The sequence below is a fragment of the Chrysochloris asiatica genome, unplaced genomic scaffold (genome assembly GCF_000296735.1).
Source record: "Chrysochloris asiatica unplaced genomic scaffold, ChrAsi1.0 scaffold00310, whole genome shotgun sequence".
In the NCBI taxonomy this organism is placed as follows: Eukaryota; Metazoa; Chordata; class Mammalia; order Afrosoricida; family Chrysochloridae; genus Chrysochloris; species Chrysochloris asiatica.
In genome coordinates, this window is record NW_006408828.1 from 1,886,071 (window position 1) to 1,905,554 (window position 19,484).

Below are 19,484 nucleotides of genomic sequence, written 5' to 3' on the forward strand. Positions count from 1 at the left end.
CTATCAGGAGGAACCAATCTTGGAAGAAGGCATAATGCTTGGCAAAGGGTAGAGTCAGTAAAAAAAAGGAAGAACCCCCTCAACAGTGGGAGCAATAACAGGCTCAAATATATCAATAATTGTGAGAATGGCACAGAGCCGGGTGGGCAGTGTTTTTTGTTTTGTTGTGTACAGAGTCTCTATGAGTCAGAATTGCCTCAGTTGGCACCTAGCAACAACAACAACAACAATAACAATAACAAAGCCATGTAAGGTGACCTAGTGGTGCTGTGCGGTGGGCCTTGGGCTCCTAACCCCAAAGTCAGTAGTTAAAAATGTACCCATTGCTCTTCAGGAGAAAGACGCGGCTGTCTTGGAAACCCCTATGAGTTGTAATTGATCCAATGGTCAGTTGGCTTGAGTTTGGGGTTTAACAGTAGGGTCCCATTAACGTACTGGGTTGGATGAGAATCAAAGAAAGTTGTGCTGGCTCTCCAAGACCTGTTGATCTGAAAGATGTTTGTTGGTAGTTGTCCCCTAGTCTGTTCTGTGGTGAGCTTCTGGTTCATACCAGAAGGAAATTTTGCCCAGTCTTGTGCCATCTCCATGGTCTTTGATAGGCGGAGCCATTATTGAAGGTATTATGTAAATCTCCCGCCTGCCATTGGCCCAGGAGGATCTTTCGAAGGCCAGCGGGGTAATATATATTACTCAAGGATGATACCATGGCCCTTTATTACCTCCTGGTTCCCAAGGCCTTCCCGCGTTCCCATCTCCCTCTGTTCAACCTTTCCCATTCCTCTCGGCACTCTGCCAGGCTATGTTCCCCGGGGCTCCAGAGCAGAACTTTACTTCCGGAGCTGTTTCTGAGTAGTTCCATCAAGCGAAGGCCTAAGGGTCCAGGCCTACAAAGCTAGTTCCTCCACTTGCCTTCAAATTTCCATCTCAACTTCCTAGAATCTGTATAGTGGCCCAGAGAATTAATTGTATGTGGTTCTATATTGTTCCAGGTTCCGACCCCCAACTGTAGAGCCCTAGCCTGGAGGGGGAAGCTGTGTAATGTTCATCTTTGTATTCACTTCCTGCCCCCATGACGTCTAGTACGGGGTGCAGGGCAGAGGGTCAGCCAGTACTTTCTAAGACTGATTACAGGGTTCGAAGCCTGGACGAACCCAAAGACGACTGTTTTTTTCCAGAGAGGCTGCATAAGGCCGCTAGAGAACGTGGACAATGGAGACTAGCGTTCCCATTCTATCAAGCTGTATCTAGCCCAGCCCGTAGCGACTGAAACTGGGTCCGGCCGCGCGCCCCGAGAGTCCCCCTCTTTGTGCTGACATCAGGTGCAAGCCCGGGAACGCGGGCGGTGAGCGGTCGCGCCATATCGCGCATTACCAGGCTTGCAGCCTCCGCGCGCGCCCCCTAGTTCCTAGGGGAAATCTCCCCTGCGCCCCGAGCTACGGCTGAGGAAAGGGGCGGTCCGACACGTAGGGCCGACTCCACGCGGGCGGGCAAGAGGGCGGGGGAGACTGGGACCCGCAGCTCCAGCCCGCTGGCCTTCGAAAGATTTTCCTGGGCCAATGGCAGGCGGGGCGACGCGCCCGGATTGGTGCAGAGGGTCTGCTGATCACTGTGGAAACCTGGGCGGCGGGGAACGCAGGAGGATGCGGAGCCCCGGGCGGGGGGAGCCCTGAGGGCCACTAGAGTTTTACTGGAGGCAAAAGTCCATTGGGGCGGGCCAAGGGAGGAACGGAGGAGGGGACGCTTGGGGGCACTGGGAAGCCAAGGATTCGGACGGGGAACCTCGGGAGGGAAGGCGAGCGGGCTGGGGGAGGGGGCGCGGTGGGAGGCGGAGTAGAAGACAAAAGCCGAAAGCGAGCTGGGCCCGGCCTGCACACTCGGGCAGCTGGGGCAGTTGGTGCCGCGAGCAGCCGGCACCGGGAGGTCGCAGCGCAGGGGGCAGCCCGCTCGGCAGACAGCATGGGAAAGGGGGGTAACCAGGGCGAGGGGGGCCCCGAGCGCGAGGCACCCATCCCCACCTTCAGCTGGGAGGAGATTCAGAAGCACAACCTGCGTACAGACAAATGGCTTGTCGTCGACCGCAAGGTCTACAACATTACCAAATGGTCCAGCCGGCACCCGGGTGGCCACCGGGTCATCGGGCACTACGCGGGGGAAGATGCTACGGTAAGAGTCTGGGGGCTCCCCTGCCACCCTCTTTGCTCTCGGCGGGAGTCCCTAAGCACCAACCAGGTCCCCGACGCCTACAAGCACTCGGTGCGTTCGGAAAGGAAAGAAAGTGTCCGTTGTGCGCGTTCCCGCCCCGAATCCTCATCCCCTGGGTGAATTTGAGGTCGGGGTCCCATTTTGGCAGCGCTGCGGTGGAGAGTCGAGCGGTAGGGCACCTTGCTGTAGCGACCGCGCGCCCTGAGAGCCCCCTTCACGCCTTCCGCCGGACGCCTTTTGAGCCGGGAACTTCCCAAAGGGGGCGCTCAGACTCTGGGATTTTTGGCGCCCCCCGCGTGGAAGATGGCTGCCCCCGGGCGCCATGGGAAGGAGCGGGAGCGGAGTCTGCCAGGTGTGGGCACCCGGCGCGCTTCTGGCGCTCTCCCGCCAGACTAGGGCGGGGTCTAGCCCCATCGTTGACTCTTGTCTAAGGCCCGCATGGCTGCCTGGGGAAGAGACCGCCAGGTAGCTCTTGTTCCCATGCTCCTACAAGGATTACTACAAGAGCCGGCCTTCTTGGGGAGTGGCTGGGGGGTTGACAGAAGGAGGAAAGACTGGAGTTGGCCGAACACAATTAGATAGGGTGAGGGAGCCGGTGGATTTAGTACACCGTCCTGGCTTGGAACAGGTCGCCACTGCACCCGAGGTTACTCTCGGACGTTCTCCTCAATGGCCCTCTGTCTCTAAGCCCTGCTAGGAACGCCCTTTCCTCCTCCATCGATCCTGAAGGTAGTGGGCTCCGGGCCTCCTCGGGGTCAGGGCTGTTCATCTCACCAGCTCCAAATGTGGGGATCCACCATTGCAGCATGGCCCCCAACCCACAGCTTGAGAGCCTTCAATTTCTTTAAGGTGCACCTGGGGCCCCGTGGACTCTGATGGGTTCGAGGAAAAAGAACCGAGGCAAACAGGGAAGAGGAAGGCTTCTCCTGGTAGCAGTGGGCTGGGCGTACTGAACAAGCTGTGTGGCATAGACAACTTGGGAAAGGTGAATGGGGAAAGGGAAAGATTGAAGGAGGAAAGGCTGAAGGGAGGGACACACTGAGGAAGGCCGCTCCACCTGGAAGTCTAGCCTTTGGGCCTTAGCTGAATGGGTGGGACTCTGTCCCACCTCCTTCCTAACCAAGTAAGCCTGACCAACCAGGGAGCAGTGAAACAGCCATTCACGCGCTGGCTCACTGATGACCAGCTTGAAACAGCCCGCTATACCTCTTACAGCTTGTGACCCTACTTACCTCATTGTAAACACTACTGTGTGGTGTTTACAGCCCTGGTATGGTGCTGAAGGATAATGCAAGGGACTGCAAGCTTGGTTTGAACCACAAGGCCGGCAGTTCAAATCCACCAGCTGCTCCTTGGAAACCCTATACAGGGTTGCTATGAGTCGGTACTGACTCGAAGGCACTTAGCAACAACAAGACGACTTAGCCCTCCCTGGGCTGGTGCCTAACTTAGGTAGGTGTGGGTTATCATTCAGCGTACCTCATCTGGACCTGCCCACAAACCTGTAAGGAAGTTGAGTTAGGGTAATCATTGCTGTCACGTTGATTCTGACTCACGGTGACCCCCTGTGTGTCTGCCCTCCAGAGGCTTTTTCTTCATGGAGGCACCTCTGGGTGGACCGGAAGTGCCAGCAGCTAACTGAGTTAACTGTTTATACCACCCAGGGAGGTAGTTGTTAAGGATAATTCCCAATAAAAACATCTGTTTCCTGGTTGGAGTTTTTCCATGCCTGCATGTTGCTGGATTTGTGTTGGTCTGTTCATGATTTCATAGGAACATTATAGAAGCTTCTTGCCCCAACCAGCTTAACAAAAAGTTTCCTAGTAGAAGTAAAAACCGATGGTTAGTGTGAATATTTCTTCTTGTTAAATAAATGTATTTTCCTATATGGAACGTCTCAAGCTGCCGTTTCCTTAGAACTTACTAGTTTGATAATTAATTTTTCTTCAAAGTGTTCTTGTTGTTAAGTGCCATCAAGTCTGTTTCAACTCATAGTGACCTTGCATAACAGTTCCAAGGAGCAGCTGGTGGGTTAGAACTGCTGACCTTGTGGTTCACAGTCCAGTGCTGATTGTTACAGTGCCACACCAGGAGTCCTTAGTACATGCCTAACTAGGTTGTTGTTAACTGCTGCCGAGTCGATTCCGACCCATAGCAACCTTATACAGGGTTTCCAAGTAGCGACTGATGAGTTTGAACCACCGATCTTGTGCTTCATACCAGCTTTGCAGTCCAGCGCATTAACGGACAGCGCCACACCAGGACTCCTCCTAACTATGTTGTGAAGTGCCATCGAGTCGGTTGCGACTCATAGCGACCCTGTATAGGGTTTCCAAGGAGCCCCTGGTGAGCTTGAACCGCCGACCTTGCAGTTCAAACGGCTTTGCAGTCTGGCGCATTAACCCACAGCGCCACACCAGGACTCCTCCTAACTATGAGCTCCCTTTAAAACCAGGGTTCAGATCCATCTTATGAGCCTGCGCTCTCCGGCTCTCTTCTTGTTACCTAAATTTGAACTGAAAATGTAACTGTCTTTTCATTTCTGAACTTGCCCCAGCTGCTGACTACAGGACTCTCATTGATAGTAAATCTGGCATCTTGGATGTTAACGGCCCTGTGACAAAGGAGGACTGGAGTCCAAGTGGAATACCAGGAACCTTGGCGATGAAGACAGATGATTGAGCCCAAGGCTCATCAACTGCCTACTACATGCTAGCAGTTCCAAAACAACAAAACAAAAACTAAAACTAAAAAACCCTACTGCCTTTTCGACTTTTAGCGACTATAGGCTAGAGCAGACCTGCCCCATAGGATTCACAAGTAGACTGACATATCTTTCCCCACTTGGAGCTGCTGAGTGAGTAATTAACAACTGAGTGAGTAACCACCTTTACTGAATCTCTTTCCGCTGTCATTACACCTGTACCTGTGTCCGTGAGGCTGATCGGTAACAGCACTTCATGAACTATTTGTTGTTGTTAAGTGCCGTCGAGTCGATTCTGACTCATAGCGACCCGGTACAGGGTTTCTGAGGCTGTAGATCTTTACGGGAGCAGAAAGCCTCATCTTTCTCCCACAGAACAGCTGGTAGTTTCAAACTGCTGACAGTGAGGTTCGCAGCCCGATTCGCAACCACTATGCTACCAAAGCTCTAGATAAATGCAATTGAGTGTGAGTAGACAAAGGATGCCAGTGAAGGTTGGTGGTGGTGGTGGTGATGATGTGCCATGGAGTCGATTCCAACTTATAGCAACCCTGCTGTAAATATACAACTGAGGCTGTAAATCTTTTAGAAGAGCAGAAAGCCTCATCTTTCTCCCGCGGAACCTCTGGTAGTTTAGAACCGCTGACCGTGAGGTTAGCAGCCCAACTCATAACCACTACATTTCTAGGGCACCTTGCCAGTGAAGGTTATCAACAGTAAATGCTTGCTAACTCAGAAGCAAGGCTACTGGTCTGCTGAAAACTCAGCCACTGGACACCCTAAGGAGCCCAGTTCTATTCTAACACACATGGGGTGCCACAAGTCAGAATGGACTCCTCTGCAACTGGTTTGTACTGTGAAGTAAGCGAAGAGGAATTTGGAGGGGGAAAGTTCTTAAACGTACAACATTTTTCTTTGGTGTAGCAAGATATAAAGATAATTTCTGTCTCTAAAGCCATGAAACACACCCCATGCGGTTTGGTTGAGTAGCCGGGGGTGGACTGCTGGATTTCCTGGCATTCTTTTTTTCTTTTTTTCTTTCACCATCTGAAGCCAGGTTGGAGAAAAGCCATGAGGATCATGGGGAAGGAACTTGGAGAGAGCTCAAACAGGCCAGGAATCTAGAACTCTTGTCATTGTCTAGGCTTAGTGTTAGCAGGTAACTTTGCTCCCTGGGGATGCAGACTTCTTTCTCTGAGCTTGAGGATTGATTAATTGGATCCCCCTTGAACACTTAACTTACCAGTTAGGAACCTTCAGTCAAGGTGTAGTAATAGCCTAATAAGGCTTTAAAGGGGAAGCCATTGTTGGGGCAATTCAGGGTCTTCATAGGGGATTCCCATCTCTGAAGAAAAGACTTCCCTCCACGTGCAGATCAGCCTCTTTTCCAGAAGAAAAACCTCATGAAGGGCAAGGGCAGTTGGCAGAAGCTAGAACTTGGCCTTACTTGCCATAGTACCTTGTTTAATTTTTACAAGTCAACAGAGCACATTCATAGATTGTGCTGGTGTTGGGTGATGTCTCGTCAGTTGTAACTCATAGCAACCCCGTACAGAACAGAACAAAATGCTGCTCCTGCCCCATCCTCACATTCGTTTCCATGTTTGAGCGCATTGGTGCAGCCGCTGAGTCAGTCCATCTCCTTTAGGTTATTTTCACGAACCCTCAACTTTACCAAGCATGAAGTCCTTCTCCAGGGACTGGTCCCGCCTGATAACATGTCCAATGTACTTGAGATGAGGTCTCGACATCCTCACTTCTAAGGAACATTCTGACTATACTTCTTGCAGCGGATTTGTTCATTCTTCTGGTTCTCAAGTCAGCCCTCTAGGATCTCTCACTACTATTATGTTGGAAAGCCTTCGCCAAGCTTTGTGCTCAGACCTAAACTCGAGTCTCTGTTACTGAGTCTGCTCAGTGTACCCTTTCCTCCTACCTTGTCTCCTTCCTTCAACTCTTTTCCTCCCTCATTCCTTCCTTCCTACACCCACCTCTTTGGTTCTCTGGCACTTCTTTCGTCCTCACCCATGACCCAAGACTATCTCTGCTCTTTTCCCAGCTGCATCCTACCATTGTAGAACTCTGTCGTCCTCAACAACAATGTATCAAACATTGGTGGGCGTCTCCATGCTCTGAGCTGGCCCTGTGGACAGAAATGATGAGCTCACAGACAGTGATCCAGATCTAGTGTGTGTGTTATTCTCAAGCTGGGAGCTGAATGTGGAACCCCTGTCTCTAGATGCCACGATCCACCCCATCCCTGCCACCTTGTACTCCTGTCCTGTCTGCAGTTGTCGTCTCTAGAGCTAAGGGAAGGTGAGAACAGGTCAGCTCGTTTCGTCTTTAGACTACTGCTTTGCTGCTCTTGTGAAAAGCCCACAGACGGAGAAGGGAACCACTATGTGCTCCTCAGACAAGGCACGAGAACCAAGGGTTTTGAGCAGAGCGACTGGTTTTAGTTCCAGCTTTATGAATTCCCAGGCAAATCACTTTCCAGGTCCGTGAAATGGGAATGTAGCTGTGAAGTGCCATCGAGTTGGCTAAATTCATACTGGTCCTGTATAGGGTTTCTGGAGCGGCTGGTGAGTTTGAACTATCAACCTTGTTGCGGTCCAGTGCATTATCCTGCAGCGCCACATCAGGACTCTTGAAATTGGATCAACAGGGTGATTATCATCAAGAGTCCTGGTGTGGCACTGTGGGTTAATGCACTAGACTGCAAAGTCGTTTTGAACCCCAAGGTCAGCAGTTCAAGCTCACCAGCACTCCTTGGTAACCCTATACAGGGTCACTATGAGCCGGAATCGACTTGCTGGCACTTAACAACAACATCAACAACATCAAGCTCACATGATCTGTGGGTGCAATCTCTCTTTAATTTAAGCAGGCTCCACAGTTGTGAGGGAGCAGCCAGCACCTCCCGCATCCTGTGTGGTCCCTAATTGGGAGTTGTAGAAAGGAGAGGAAGAGTGGGAGGAAGTGGAACCCTCAGGACCCCACATTTCAGAAGGAATACACATTGGCTGTGAAGAAGCTCTTCCGTCCTGTGGCTCAGCCTTCTCCGAGTGGGGCCTTTCCTGCTGCTGGCCCTCAGTGCTGCCCAGTGTCCCTGGCATTGGCTCTTTAACATGAGAATGGCAAGTGACCCCAGCAGTCTTTGCGCTCTATCCCCTTCATCCTGGTTGCCTTCGTGGGGACTTGTTTCCTGTGTCGCCTTTCCATTGCTGGTCAGTGAGGATGTTCTTGGAGGGGCTCTCTGGGCCCGGAGCACAGCCCTACCAGCCTCCACTGCTGTTTTCTCTTGGGCTTCGTGTTCTGTTCACATCCAGTGTCAGATGTCTCACTAAGCAAGGTAAGCACAGGCTTACTTGTGCATATGTACTAATCTGTAGGGAACATCACAGCTCGGTCTGGCTCTCTTCCGACCCCACAGCACCTTCCTGCAGAATCAAAGCCTCTTCAAATTCACGATCCCTGACAGGGGCGGAGTACAGGCATACCTGATTATTGTTTTATTCTTAGTTTTTTGTTTTTTTTTATATATATACACAAATTGGAGATTTTGTGGCAGTCCTGTGTTGAGTGAGCAAGTCTGTTGGCACCATGTCTCCAACAGCGTATGGTTCACTTGGAGTTTCTGTGTTACATTTTGGTCTCCCTTACAATATTTCAAACTTTTTCATAATGCTGTTGCACATTTAACAGATGACAGAGAACGTACACATAACCTTTATATGCAGTGGCAAACCAAAAAATGCAGGTGCCGTACTTCATTGTGATAGTGCCATTATTTTGGGGTGGTCTGCAAACGAACCCCCAATATCTCCGAGGTATTACCTTGCCTGTACCCAGCCAGCAAGGTAAGCACGTGGCACTGTGGGCTAATGCACCAGACTGCAAAGCAGTTTGAACTGCAAGGTCTGCAGTTCAAGCCCACCAGCTGCTCCACAGAAACCCTATACAAGGTCGCTATGGGTCGGAACCAACTTGACGGCACTTAACAACAACAACAATGTTTGCTAATAGGTAGTAGACAATTTCACATGGGTTTCACCGACAGTTCACTACAGATTACTAAGTAAGCACAAGTAGGCTCTTAATTGCTTATTGGGTACCCCTGCCCTGCCTGCATCTCTGCGTTCTATCTCTACTCTTTCTCAGTCTCGCAGTCTCCTAGCCGGGCAGGAGCTGTCTGGTGATGAAGACACTAGTGATCTGGTGCTGTTCAATATGTTTACCATTACACTTGGCATGGAACCCATGGGAGGGGTCATACCCAAATTGATTCTAGGAAACACAGTGGTACCCCTCGAGAAGTCTTAAATCTTTTCTGCAGCCTCTTATAATCAGTCACTGTTTCCATTAAGGTCCATGAAGATGAATAAGTGACGAAAGATAATCATCCTTTTGGGTACATTTGATCTGACTGGAATTCAAGAAGGCCATTCACATCTACCTTTAAGGTAGATGTGAATGGTCTTCTTGAACGACAAGGACATACATCAAAAAGGACATACAACAACAAAAAACCCGCTCACAATTACCCACCTGAAGAAATGAAAAGAATGGTTAATGATGCTGAGAACTCTGCCAAAGAAAGACAAAAAGCCCAAGGAGCAATTGAATACAAGAAATACATTGGAAAGGTATGTCTGTTCTCCCAAGAATCAGAATGGGCAGAAAGAAAAGCTGCTGCTGGTAGTTATAAACTACTCTGAAGATAGGAAACCATGGAAAAAGTTGAAGGGGAAAAGATTGCATGGCTAAAAAGCCATTGATACACTGACGTTGAAGACTTCAAAGCTGAAACAGAAAGAATGAGAAGAAATTGCTTGGCCGGTTACCAACGATCTCTCGTGAAGTCCAGGTCCTCCCCCAGCTGATGAAGATGAGCTGTAGACACTGTTGTTATAGTTGTTGTGTGTCGTTGAGTTGGTTCCGACTCAGCCATACTGTATAGGGTTTCTGAGGCTGTAAATCTTTGCAGGGGCAGAAACCCTCGTCTTTCTCCCATGAAGTGGCTGGTGGATTCGAACCTCCAAACTTGTGGTTCACAGTCCAGTATTTATCCAATGTGGTAATACTGTAAATGCTGGACTTGGGAAGTTTCATTAAGAGAAAACGGAGAGACTTTTAAGTCCGAATGTAATTGGAATCGTCACCTCTCCATGGAACTGGAAATGTTACAGCCTGAATGCCTGTTTACTTCTTTTCATTAGCAGTTGCTCATATGTCTTGGGATGTGAGGAGAAGAGGAATTAACAATCTTAAAACCCTGGGTCCAAAATGGTGGGCTGGCACATGCTCACCTCAACATGTGGGTTAGGGACATCTGGTGTCGGAGTTTTTTCTACCATAGTGACACTAAACAGACTCGGGGGTTCAGGAGGTGAGCAGTGAGTCCATCCGTTACATCTCCTCCCCCCGTAAGCATTTGGTCCAGAGTCTCATTCCCTGAGCTGGTTCATCGCATCGTCCCTGAGTCCTTGCTAAGAACTGGGATGAGGAGAGCTGGCCCAGGAACTATCCACATGCAGGGAAGATTGACACATTCAGAAGCTCCTCAAAGCACCAGATACTAAGTGCCGACGCAGATCGAACCTGGAGTTCCACCTGGAATGGGGCGGGGACCATGTCTCTACAAAGCAGGCCAATGTTGGGGCTGGGGGATGGCAGAAGCTTTGATCATTGGTCAAGATCAGAAAGGATAACAGATACATACCTGCCCTTTAGGAACCTGGGTGTTGATCAGCTCCCTCCTGCAGCTTGAGCCGCCAGGCCTGACCCTTACCTACCCTCCACACAAATTCTCTTGATCTCTTTTCTTCCCACACTCGGCCCAGGCCTTCTTCCTAAAAAGCCCTTGGCTGCTCTCCCTGACAGACAAGGATGGAGCCTGGTTCTAATTCTTGTTCCAAGATCAACGTTTGGATTGGCTCTGTGCTGCTGTGTACCAGCTGACTCTTCTGTATGTGTGAACCTGCGAGTGTGAGGCCATTGTAGAGGGTAGCATGTTCTGGGATGAGGGGGCGCGTTTAGCTGGGGGTCCTTGTGTTACAGGAATGAGACTTGCCTGTCTCTACTCCTGGCTTGGCTAGCTCCTGGAGTGTGACGGTGGGCAGCAGCTTCTCCTCCCTAGGCCGCTTTCCTCATCTTTACATATGGCCTGGTTGCACGATGGTTGCACTGGCTGCAGTGTAGTCCCAGTGGCGCTGTTGGAGAAGACTCACAGCGAGCCTTTGGGGGCGAGTAGAACTGTCCCACAGGGTAGCCAAGACTGTCTTTACAGAAGTAGAACAGCCCCAGCAGAAGTTTTGATGAGTAGCCCACGGTGCCACTAGGATTTCTCATAAAGATTGTAGGCTAGAAAATCCTCTGGGGGCAGTTCTCTGCCACAATGTCGGAATCCATATGTGTTGGAATCGACTTGAGGACACCTGACAATAATATCAAAAGTGTACTATGGCCCCCCTGACAGCATTTAGTAGATTTGGGGAGTTGTATGTGCAAACTCTGGTGTGGAGCTATAGGCTTAGCACTGGACTGTGAACCACAAGGTTGGCAGTTCAAACCCAACAGCCGCTCCTCCGAAAACAGGGTCTCTATTATTTGGAACTGACTTGACAGCACTTAACAACGAAATATACTAAACCCTTGGCTCGGTGGCTAACCTGGTGAATTTCAACTCACAAAGGTTATGCCGAGCCAGGTGGAGAAAGCTAAGAATTCTGGGTGTTTCTGAAGAGCAAGCCAAGTGGTGTAAGATGGCGGAAGAGGAGTCTGAACTCTGTTGCAAAACAAACGAGTCTCCTGCTGGGGTCCTGGACTCATTTCCTCTGAGCCCTCTTGTTGGGCATTGTTGTAGGCATAGGGGTCATTGCAGCAAATAAGATAGACCTGGCTCTTTCCCTGGGAGGTTTGAAACCTAGTGTGGAGACAGATAATAAGGAAGTAAAGAAATGGTCATTTTCAAGCATGGTAACTACTATGAAAATAAAGCAGAAAGTCGGGATTCCTGGCCAGTGCACCACATATGGAGACGTGCGGGTTGCTATGATGCTGAACAGGTTTTCAGACTAAGACCTGCAGATCTGCTTCCAGAAATCAGGCAATGAAAACCCCATGGATCCCAGTGGCCTGATCGGGATCCCACAACGATCGGGAGACTGGCACAGGGCGCGGTGGCGTTTCATTCCTATGTGTGTGGTTCACAAGGAGTCGGGGGTCCAGCTAACAATTTCAGGTGGTTGGCTTTGTTGCCTGAGCAGCGCCCCGCCCTGCCTCCTGAGCTTCAGTTTCTTCATCTGTAGAGGGGCTGTTGAGTCTTCTGTGTGTGGTATCTCCTGGCTCCCTGCCTGGCATGTTCTGTCCCCTTCTCCTGGCCTCAGGGAAGGAGAGCCACTGTGGACATGGCCCTCTCTGAGAGGAGAGGAGTCTGTCTGTCTCTTCCTCCAGGGGGAGGACTGGGGCCTTGGAAGGGTGAGCTGGAACTGAGGGGTCCAGAGATGGATGTGAGGTGAGTGCACTGGCTGACTTACCTTCACTGATAAGCAAAGGGTGATGGTTTTGTTATCTGGCAATGCAGTTGTTCTGAGGAAGCAGCTGCTTACCGGGACTTCTAATGCATTGCACCAAAGCCGCCCTCAGATATGAGGAGAACCAATGAAAGGGCTTTTTTAGGGCCAGCCCCACGCCCATCGTGCAAGTGTCCTTACTTTGTAGATGAGATTGGGACCGTGGTGGGGGCCTCAGCTCTGGAACCCGCACTCTTGCAGTAACACTTCTGCTTTTTCTGAAAACATACCAGGAGACTTCAAGAAGTTTGTGGGAAAAAGGAATGAAAAGATAATGGAAATTTCCATGAACCTTTTGAAGCCCTGCATGCTTGCTCTGATCCTTGCTTTCATTGGTTGCTGTCAGTGGATTCTGATCCCATGTGATAGAAAGGAGAGTTGCCCTAGAGGGTTCCCGAAACGGAACTTTCAAAAGCAGATCACCAGACTTGTGTTCCGAGGCACCTCTGTGTGGGTTTGAACTACCAAGTTTTCAGCTAGTGGCTGAGCACTTTACTGTTTGCACCATGCAAGGATGCTTGTCCTTTTTGGCTCAGCCAAGGGAACAGGCATTTAGAAAAATAACAACCCTGGGCCCAGTTTTACTTTGCCAGTCTGTTCTGGACACAAATAGTACAAATGGACTTGAGGCCAGGGGTGTGGTACGGAGGCGGGATAACACTGGCAATTACTGCTGGGAGATACTTTGTGGGGGAGGGGGGGTTGATTTGTCATGTTTCCCTTCAAAAAAATTTTTTTTTAGATTTTCTGAACAAAAAATTGAGAGAATAAATAAATGAATATTTCTATATTCTCAACCCAGATTCACTAGTCTTCACATGTTGCCTCATTTGCTTTCTCAGTTTTTATATATGTTGTTGTGCTCTGTCAAGTCGGTTCCGACTCATAGTGACCCTGTATATGGTTTCTGAGACTATAAATCTTTACGGGAGCAGAAAGCTTCATTTTTCTTCTGTTGGAGAGGCTGGTGGACTTGAACTGCTGACCTTGCAGCAAGCAACCTAACATGTAATCCACTACGCCCCCAGAACTCTTTTATAAATAGATATGTGTGTGTGTAGAGGAGGGCTAATTGTGCTGTAGGATAAGCCCTGGGCTGCTAACCTCAAGATCAATAGTTCTAATCTACCAGCCACTCTGCAGGAAAAAGATGAGGCTTTCTGCTCCCATAAAGATCGGCTGCCTCAGCAACCCTATACAGCATCGCTGTGACGGGGAGCCAATTCAAAGGCTCCCTCCTGACAACATGTGTTGTTGTTAAGTCTTCTTAAGTGCAATTTTCTTCTTCTGAACGATCTGGAAATGCATCATTAATGATGCACCTTCGGGTATGGTGCAAATGGCTATAGTGTACTCGGTTCCTACCTTAAAGGCTGAGGTGTACTACCGAGAAACGCCTTGGAAGACAGCCCTTGGGTGACTGACTTCTGAAAAGCCAGCCACTGAAGATCCTATGGAGCTCATTTCTACTCTGACACGCATGGGACCCCATGAGTTGGTGTTGCGTTGATAATAAGTTTTTGTGCGTGGGGTTAGACCCACTTAGAACAGGGGTGGGGAATGGGCTGTGTAAAGCCTGGAAATCATTTGGTCTGGCATTGTCAGGGCAGCCGCAGTTCCGGTCATCACATTGATGGTGGTTATGTGCTATGGAGTCAGTTCTGACCCATAGTGACCCTGTAACAACATGTAAATATATATACTTAACGATAACATATATATGTATATGTGTTCGATGGCACTTAACAACAACAAATATATATTTGGTGGTGGTGGTTGTGTGTCGTGGAGTCGGTTTAGACTCACAGAGACAATGTATATGGTCTCTGAGGCCGTAAATCTTATACGGGGAGCAGAAAACCTCATCTTTCTCCTGAAGAACTGCTCGTAGTTTCAAACTGCTGACCTTGAGGTTAGCAGCCCGACTTGTTAAGTGCTGTTGAGTCAGTTCCAACCCATAGTGACCCTGTGTAAGGTTTCCGAGGAGCAGCTGGTGAGCTTGAACCACTGACCTTGCAGTTCAAACGGCTTTGCAGCCACACATTGTTGTTTTTGTTGTGAAGTGCCACCACACATTAGGGGTAAGTCAGTTAATTGTTTGACCAAATACAGCAAGCTAGTTTTTAAGTTGATTATTTTGTATGGCCCACGAATGATGTTATAAATTTTGGCAGAAAAAAGATTCCCCACCTCTGACCTAGAAACAGCCCTGGGGTCGACATGCGTTACACGTTATATTGCAAAGACTTGTGTGGTTGTTATGTGCAGTGGAGTCGGTTCCAACTCATAGCGACCCTGTACAGGGTTTCCGAGGCTGTAAATCTTTACGGGAGCAGAAAGCCTCATCTTTCTCCCATGGAACAGCTGGTAGTTTCGAACTGCTGACTGTGGGATTAGCTGCTCGATTGCTCAGAAATACCTATGGAGCAATCTTATTCTGTCCTGTAGGGAGAATCTTTAGGAGTTGGAATGACTGATGGCAGTGGGCTTGGGGTTTGAACTTTACCTCTGGAATTTATTCTTTGGCCTTGATTCCTCAAAGAGAACCTCTAAAATCATGCGAATTCCCCATTTGATGAGGGCTCCACACCATGCCTTATATAACAGGTATGCTAATGAGGCCACAGGAGCACAGTGGCTTTCTAGGATAAGCACTGGAGTGTGAACCATAAGGTTGGCGATTCGAGCCCAACTTTCTGCTCCTGCAAAGATTGACAGCTTCAGAAACTCTACATAGGCTCATTATGAGTCAGAACTGACTCGACAGCACTTACCACCAACAACAATAACGAAGTGACTGTTGGGTGGGGGCTGGCTAGACCAGAAAGACCCACCACTATAGTGGGTGTCAGCTGCCCTCAAGGGTTAACTATCCAATCCATCATGGCTCAAATAAAAATCCAAATTAAACACACTGCTGCAAGTCCATTCTGACACTATAGAACAAAAGAAGAGCTGTCCCATCAAGTCTCTCAGGCTATAATCATTACAAAAGCAGCCTGTCACATCCTGCAAAGCAGCTGGTGTAGCATTGTAGAATTAGCACTGGGCTGCTCCTCAAGGTCAGCAGTTCAAGCCCACCGGCTGCCCCTCAGAAGCCCTATACAGGGTCCCTCTGAGTCTGAACCGACTCGATGGCACTTAATGACTTCAACAACAATTTTCTAAAGTAAAAATGCGTCAGATGAAATTAAATTTTTGAGAAGAATGTGTATTTACCCTCATAGAACCGACTCGACGGCACATAACAACCAGGACCTTCACATCTACTAGTAGGGAACTGAATGTGGGGCCAGCAGGCCAGAGTGAGGGTGTCCTGGGAATTCCCAAACTTGTGGTTGGTTTGGGCTGACCATTAATTTCGAGGACTTTGTTCTTTAACTTGTGAGCTCTGATCTAGCTTTGGGTGGCTGGGATCAGAATAGGAAGGGAAGAGAATTTTGTATTTGCTTTGTTGTTTTAAAGAATTTCTTGTGCTTTCGGTGAAAGTGTACACAGCAAATTAAGTTCTTGCTTAACTTAAGCACCGGTGCACAAATTGTTCAGACTCGGTTACGATTTTCTTTATGTGTGAGCACTCACCCCATTCGGGTGGTTCTGTTTCCAGTCATTTGGTTTCTGTGCCCTTTGCATGTAGATGCATTTTTAAAAGAGTGTAGCACCTTGGGGGAAAGTCTTTATTTTATAAGCCAAATCTGTTATTTAGCTAACGGGTGACCGCCAGGGATAGTTTCGGTCAGGGGACTTGCTTTGTTTGGTTTGGCTTCACATTACATCCTAAAATGCCTTTTCCATGAGGGATTCATCTTCAGTATTGATTTGGTGTATGCTATGGTGTCTGTAAGGAGCTCTGGTAGCGTAGTGGTTACGAATCGGGCTGCTAACCTGAAGGTCAGCAGTTCGAAACTACTAGCAGTTCCACGGGAGAAAGATGAGACATTCTGCTCCTGTAAAGATTTACAGCCTCGGAAACCCTGTGCAGGGTCACTATGAGTTGGAACCGACTCCACGGCACATAACAACAACAACAACAATGGTGTCTGTGGTGTTCCTGGTCTGGTAGGAACAATGGCTCTATCTGTGCCTGCCAGGCGCGTCTCTCTGGAGGGCACCTTTTCCCTACGCCCTCAAAGATGCCACACGGCTGTGCACAATCCCTTGTCAGGAGCCCAGTGAGCCTACATCAGGGCTGAGACACACCTCACTGTGCCACTGGAGGTGGGCACTGAGGGCTCTGGCTGGAGAGAGTGTTCGGGGCTGGATTGAGGGACCTCCCATGTGATGTCTCCAAGGAGTCAGGGACGAGCAGGCAGCAGTGGGTCCCAGCCTCACTACCTACCCCTCGCTTCCCAGGATGCCTTCCGAGCCTTCCACCCCAACTTGCATTTTGTACAAAAGTTCATGAAGCCCCTGCTGATCGGAGAGTTGGCCCCGGATGAGCCCAGCCAGGACCGTGGCAAGAACGTGAGTTGGGGCAGGGACTGAGGAAGGAGGGGACCCCGGGTGGGGGTGGGAGGTTCTGTGCCCATCTTGGAGAAGGGGTCCTGCTCAGGGTTCCATTTTCCTCTTCCCTCCCTCCCTTTTCACAAAGGTGCCAGCTGCTGGTCTGGGAGAAAGACCATGAGAAACACAAGAGGGCAGCAGATAGTGCTGCTGTGTGGGGAAGGGCCCGAGGGAGCCGCCAGGAAGCACCTCTCAGAAGGAACCACTACTCCTTAGCTATTTGCTCCTGGTCCACAATGGAGTAACATGGCCCTTCCCAAAAACCTCCTCCTCATGAGCAGCGTGTGCAGGTCTGTGTCAGGCCCATGACCCTATAGTGGTGCCAGGGTGCAGGACTGAAGCTGGCACCATGGGAATCCCTGCTTCACTGCTCATGGCGATGGTGCAAACCCACTTCACCTATCTCCCTGAGGTTGTGCCTACCTTGGTACCAGCAGACAGCTGGGCCCCTTGGCTGGCTCTGCCTTAGGAAGATAATTCTTTCAGAGCTCCTTCCTCTCATTCCCGCTCCCAGCAAGCGCTGCCTCCTCTTGCTGACCCCCACCACCACCCTCCAAATAATTCACCTGGGAGTGGGAATGGCATCTCGGTGAAGCCAGACTGGGCACAGGGGTTCAGTATTGTCCAGTGGCCTCCCCATGGTGTCTGTCTTCCTCAGGCCATTCCGCACATGCTGCTCTCCCCTTCCCTCTATACCTTGGTCCTCACCCCTTGTTCAAGTGACCTCCAGGTTCTATCCCTCCTTCTCCATCCCCTTTGATCCTCCCCAACCCTCATCTAGGCTTCCCCTTCCTAACCTTGTTTTGCTCATCCCGGGAGAGCGCCTTCCCTGCCTGTCACCCAGCTCAGTCTTCCTCCACCCACGCAGGAGCAGGACAGTGCCCCCTGAGGCCCGTGATGGTGTCCCTTTGTCTCCGCCTGCCCCTGCCTCCTCACTTCCCTCTTCTTCCCAGCAATACAACCATTTCTCCAGAGCCATTCCTGGCTTGCCTCTCACTTTGGGGTTTGTATATCACGTTATCCTGTTTGTATCTCTCTCACCTCAGTCCACAGGTAGAGAGGCAGTGGAGGAGGGGAAAAAGCAAAATCACTGTCAAACCCTTTCCCTGCCATGGAGCCAGGTGTGGGCAGGGCCATGCCGGTAACAAGGCACATGGCAGCCACTGTCGCTGTCCAAGGCTTGGCTGGGAATGGTGACTGACTCCCTTCCCTGGGCTCTTGTTGGACAGTCTCAGATCACCGAGGACTTCCGGGCCCTGAGGAAGACAGCGGAGGACATGAATCTGTTCAAGACCAACCACCTGTTTTTCCTCCTCCACCTGGCCCACATTGTTGTCATGGAGAGCATCGCCTGGTTCATCGTCTCTTACTTTGGCAATGGTTGGATTCCAACCTTGGTCACGGCCTTCATCCTTGCTACTTCTCAGGTGAGGCGTGATACCCTCAGCTGTCTCCAGGAGCCTGCCCGCTCCTCCTTTCCATCTTGTAGGGGTGTATTGACGGACTCGGTGATGGGATCTGTGGCCCTCTCTCCTCAGGCTCAAGCCGGGTGGCTGCAACATGATTATGGCCATCTTTCTGTCTACAAGAAGTCCAGATGGAATCACATAGTCCACAAGTTCGTCATTGGCCACTTGAAGGTAAACATCAGCAGCTCTGGGTGTCCCATGGGGTAGAGAGTGAGGCTGTACCGTTCATTGCGCTCTGAGACACGGCAGAGCCCCTCTGTTCCTCTGTGCCCGGGAACCACAGTGTGGCCTCACTAGTTACAAAGCCCAGCACATGCCTCTTTTGTTGACTCAGCTGATGCCCCTTATCTAAGGAATTGGACTCCTGGTGTGGTGGTGTGGGTTAATGTGCTGGATTGCAAACCGCAAGATCGGTGGTTCAAACCTAGCAGCTACTACTCAGAAACCCTATACAGGTTGGCTAGGAGTCAAAGCCGACTCCATGGCCCCAAATCACCACCATCATCTAAAGAATGATTGGGAACACTTGTGGCTCAGGGGTGGAACTCTTGCCTCCCATGCAGGAGACCCAGGTTCAGGTCCCAGGCAGCAGGCCTGTCTGTGCAGTCAGTGGAGGCTTTTGTGTTGCTCTGATAGCGAACAGGTTTCAGCAGCACTTCCAGACTAAGACTAGGGAGAAAAGCCTGGTGATCTAGCTCTGAAAATCAGCCAGTGAAAGTCATCTGATTATGCGGGTTGCACAGGGCTGAGTAGTGTTTTTAAGCATTGGACTGCTAACCGGAAAGGTCGATGGTTCAAATTCACGAGCTGTTCCGAGGGAGAAAGATGAGCCTGTTTGCTCCCATGAAAGCGTGCAGTCTTAGAAACCCTACAGAACCTTTCTGTTCTGTCCTATAAGGTCGTTATGAGTTAGAATCGAATTAACGGCAGTGGGTTATGGGAGCGGTGTTGTGTCCTTTGTGTAAGAGGTCGATGAGCTCAGCACTGGACTTTGAACCACAAGGTTGGCGGTTCAAACCCACCAGCTGCTCC

The 19,484-nt window shown here is 50.0% G+C and overlaps 1 protein-coding gene across 1 annotated transcript in view; it reads left to right on the forward strand.

Moving 5' to 3' along the window:
- The first annotated feature begins 1,663 nt into the window (after window positions 1-1,663).
- The window catches only part of FADS2 (fatty acid desaturase 2), a 42,705-nt gene continuing 24,884 nt past the window's right edge, over window positions 1,664-19,484 (forward strand). Inside the window, exons 1-4 of the mRNA XM_006875002.1 lie at window positions 1,664-2,163; window positions 16,834-16,944; window positions 18,213-18,410; window positions 18,522-18,623. Coding sequence (XP_006875064.1) covers window positions 1,957-2,163; window positions 16,834-16,944; window positions 18,213-18,410; window positions 18,522-18,623 — 618 coding nt within the window. The 5' untranslated portion in view covers window positions 1,664-1,956. The remainder of the gene's footprint in view (window positions 2,164-16,833; window positions 16,945-18,212; window positions 18,411-18,521; window positions 18,624-19,484) is intronic.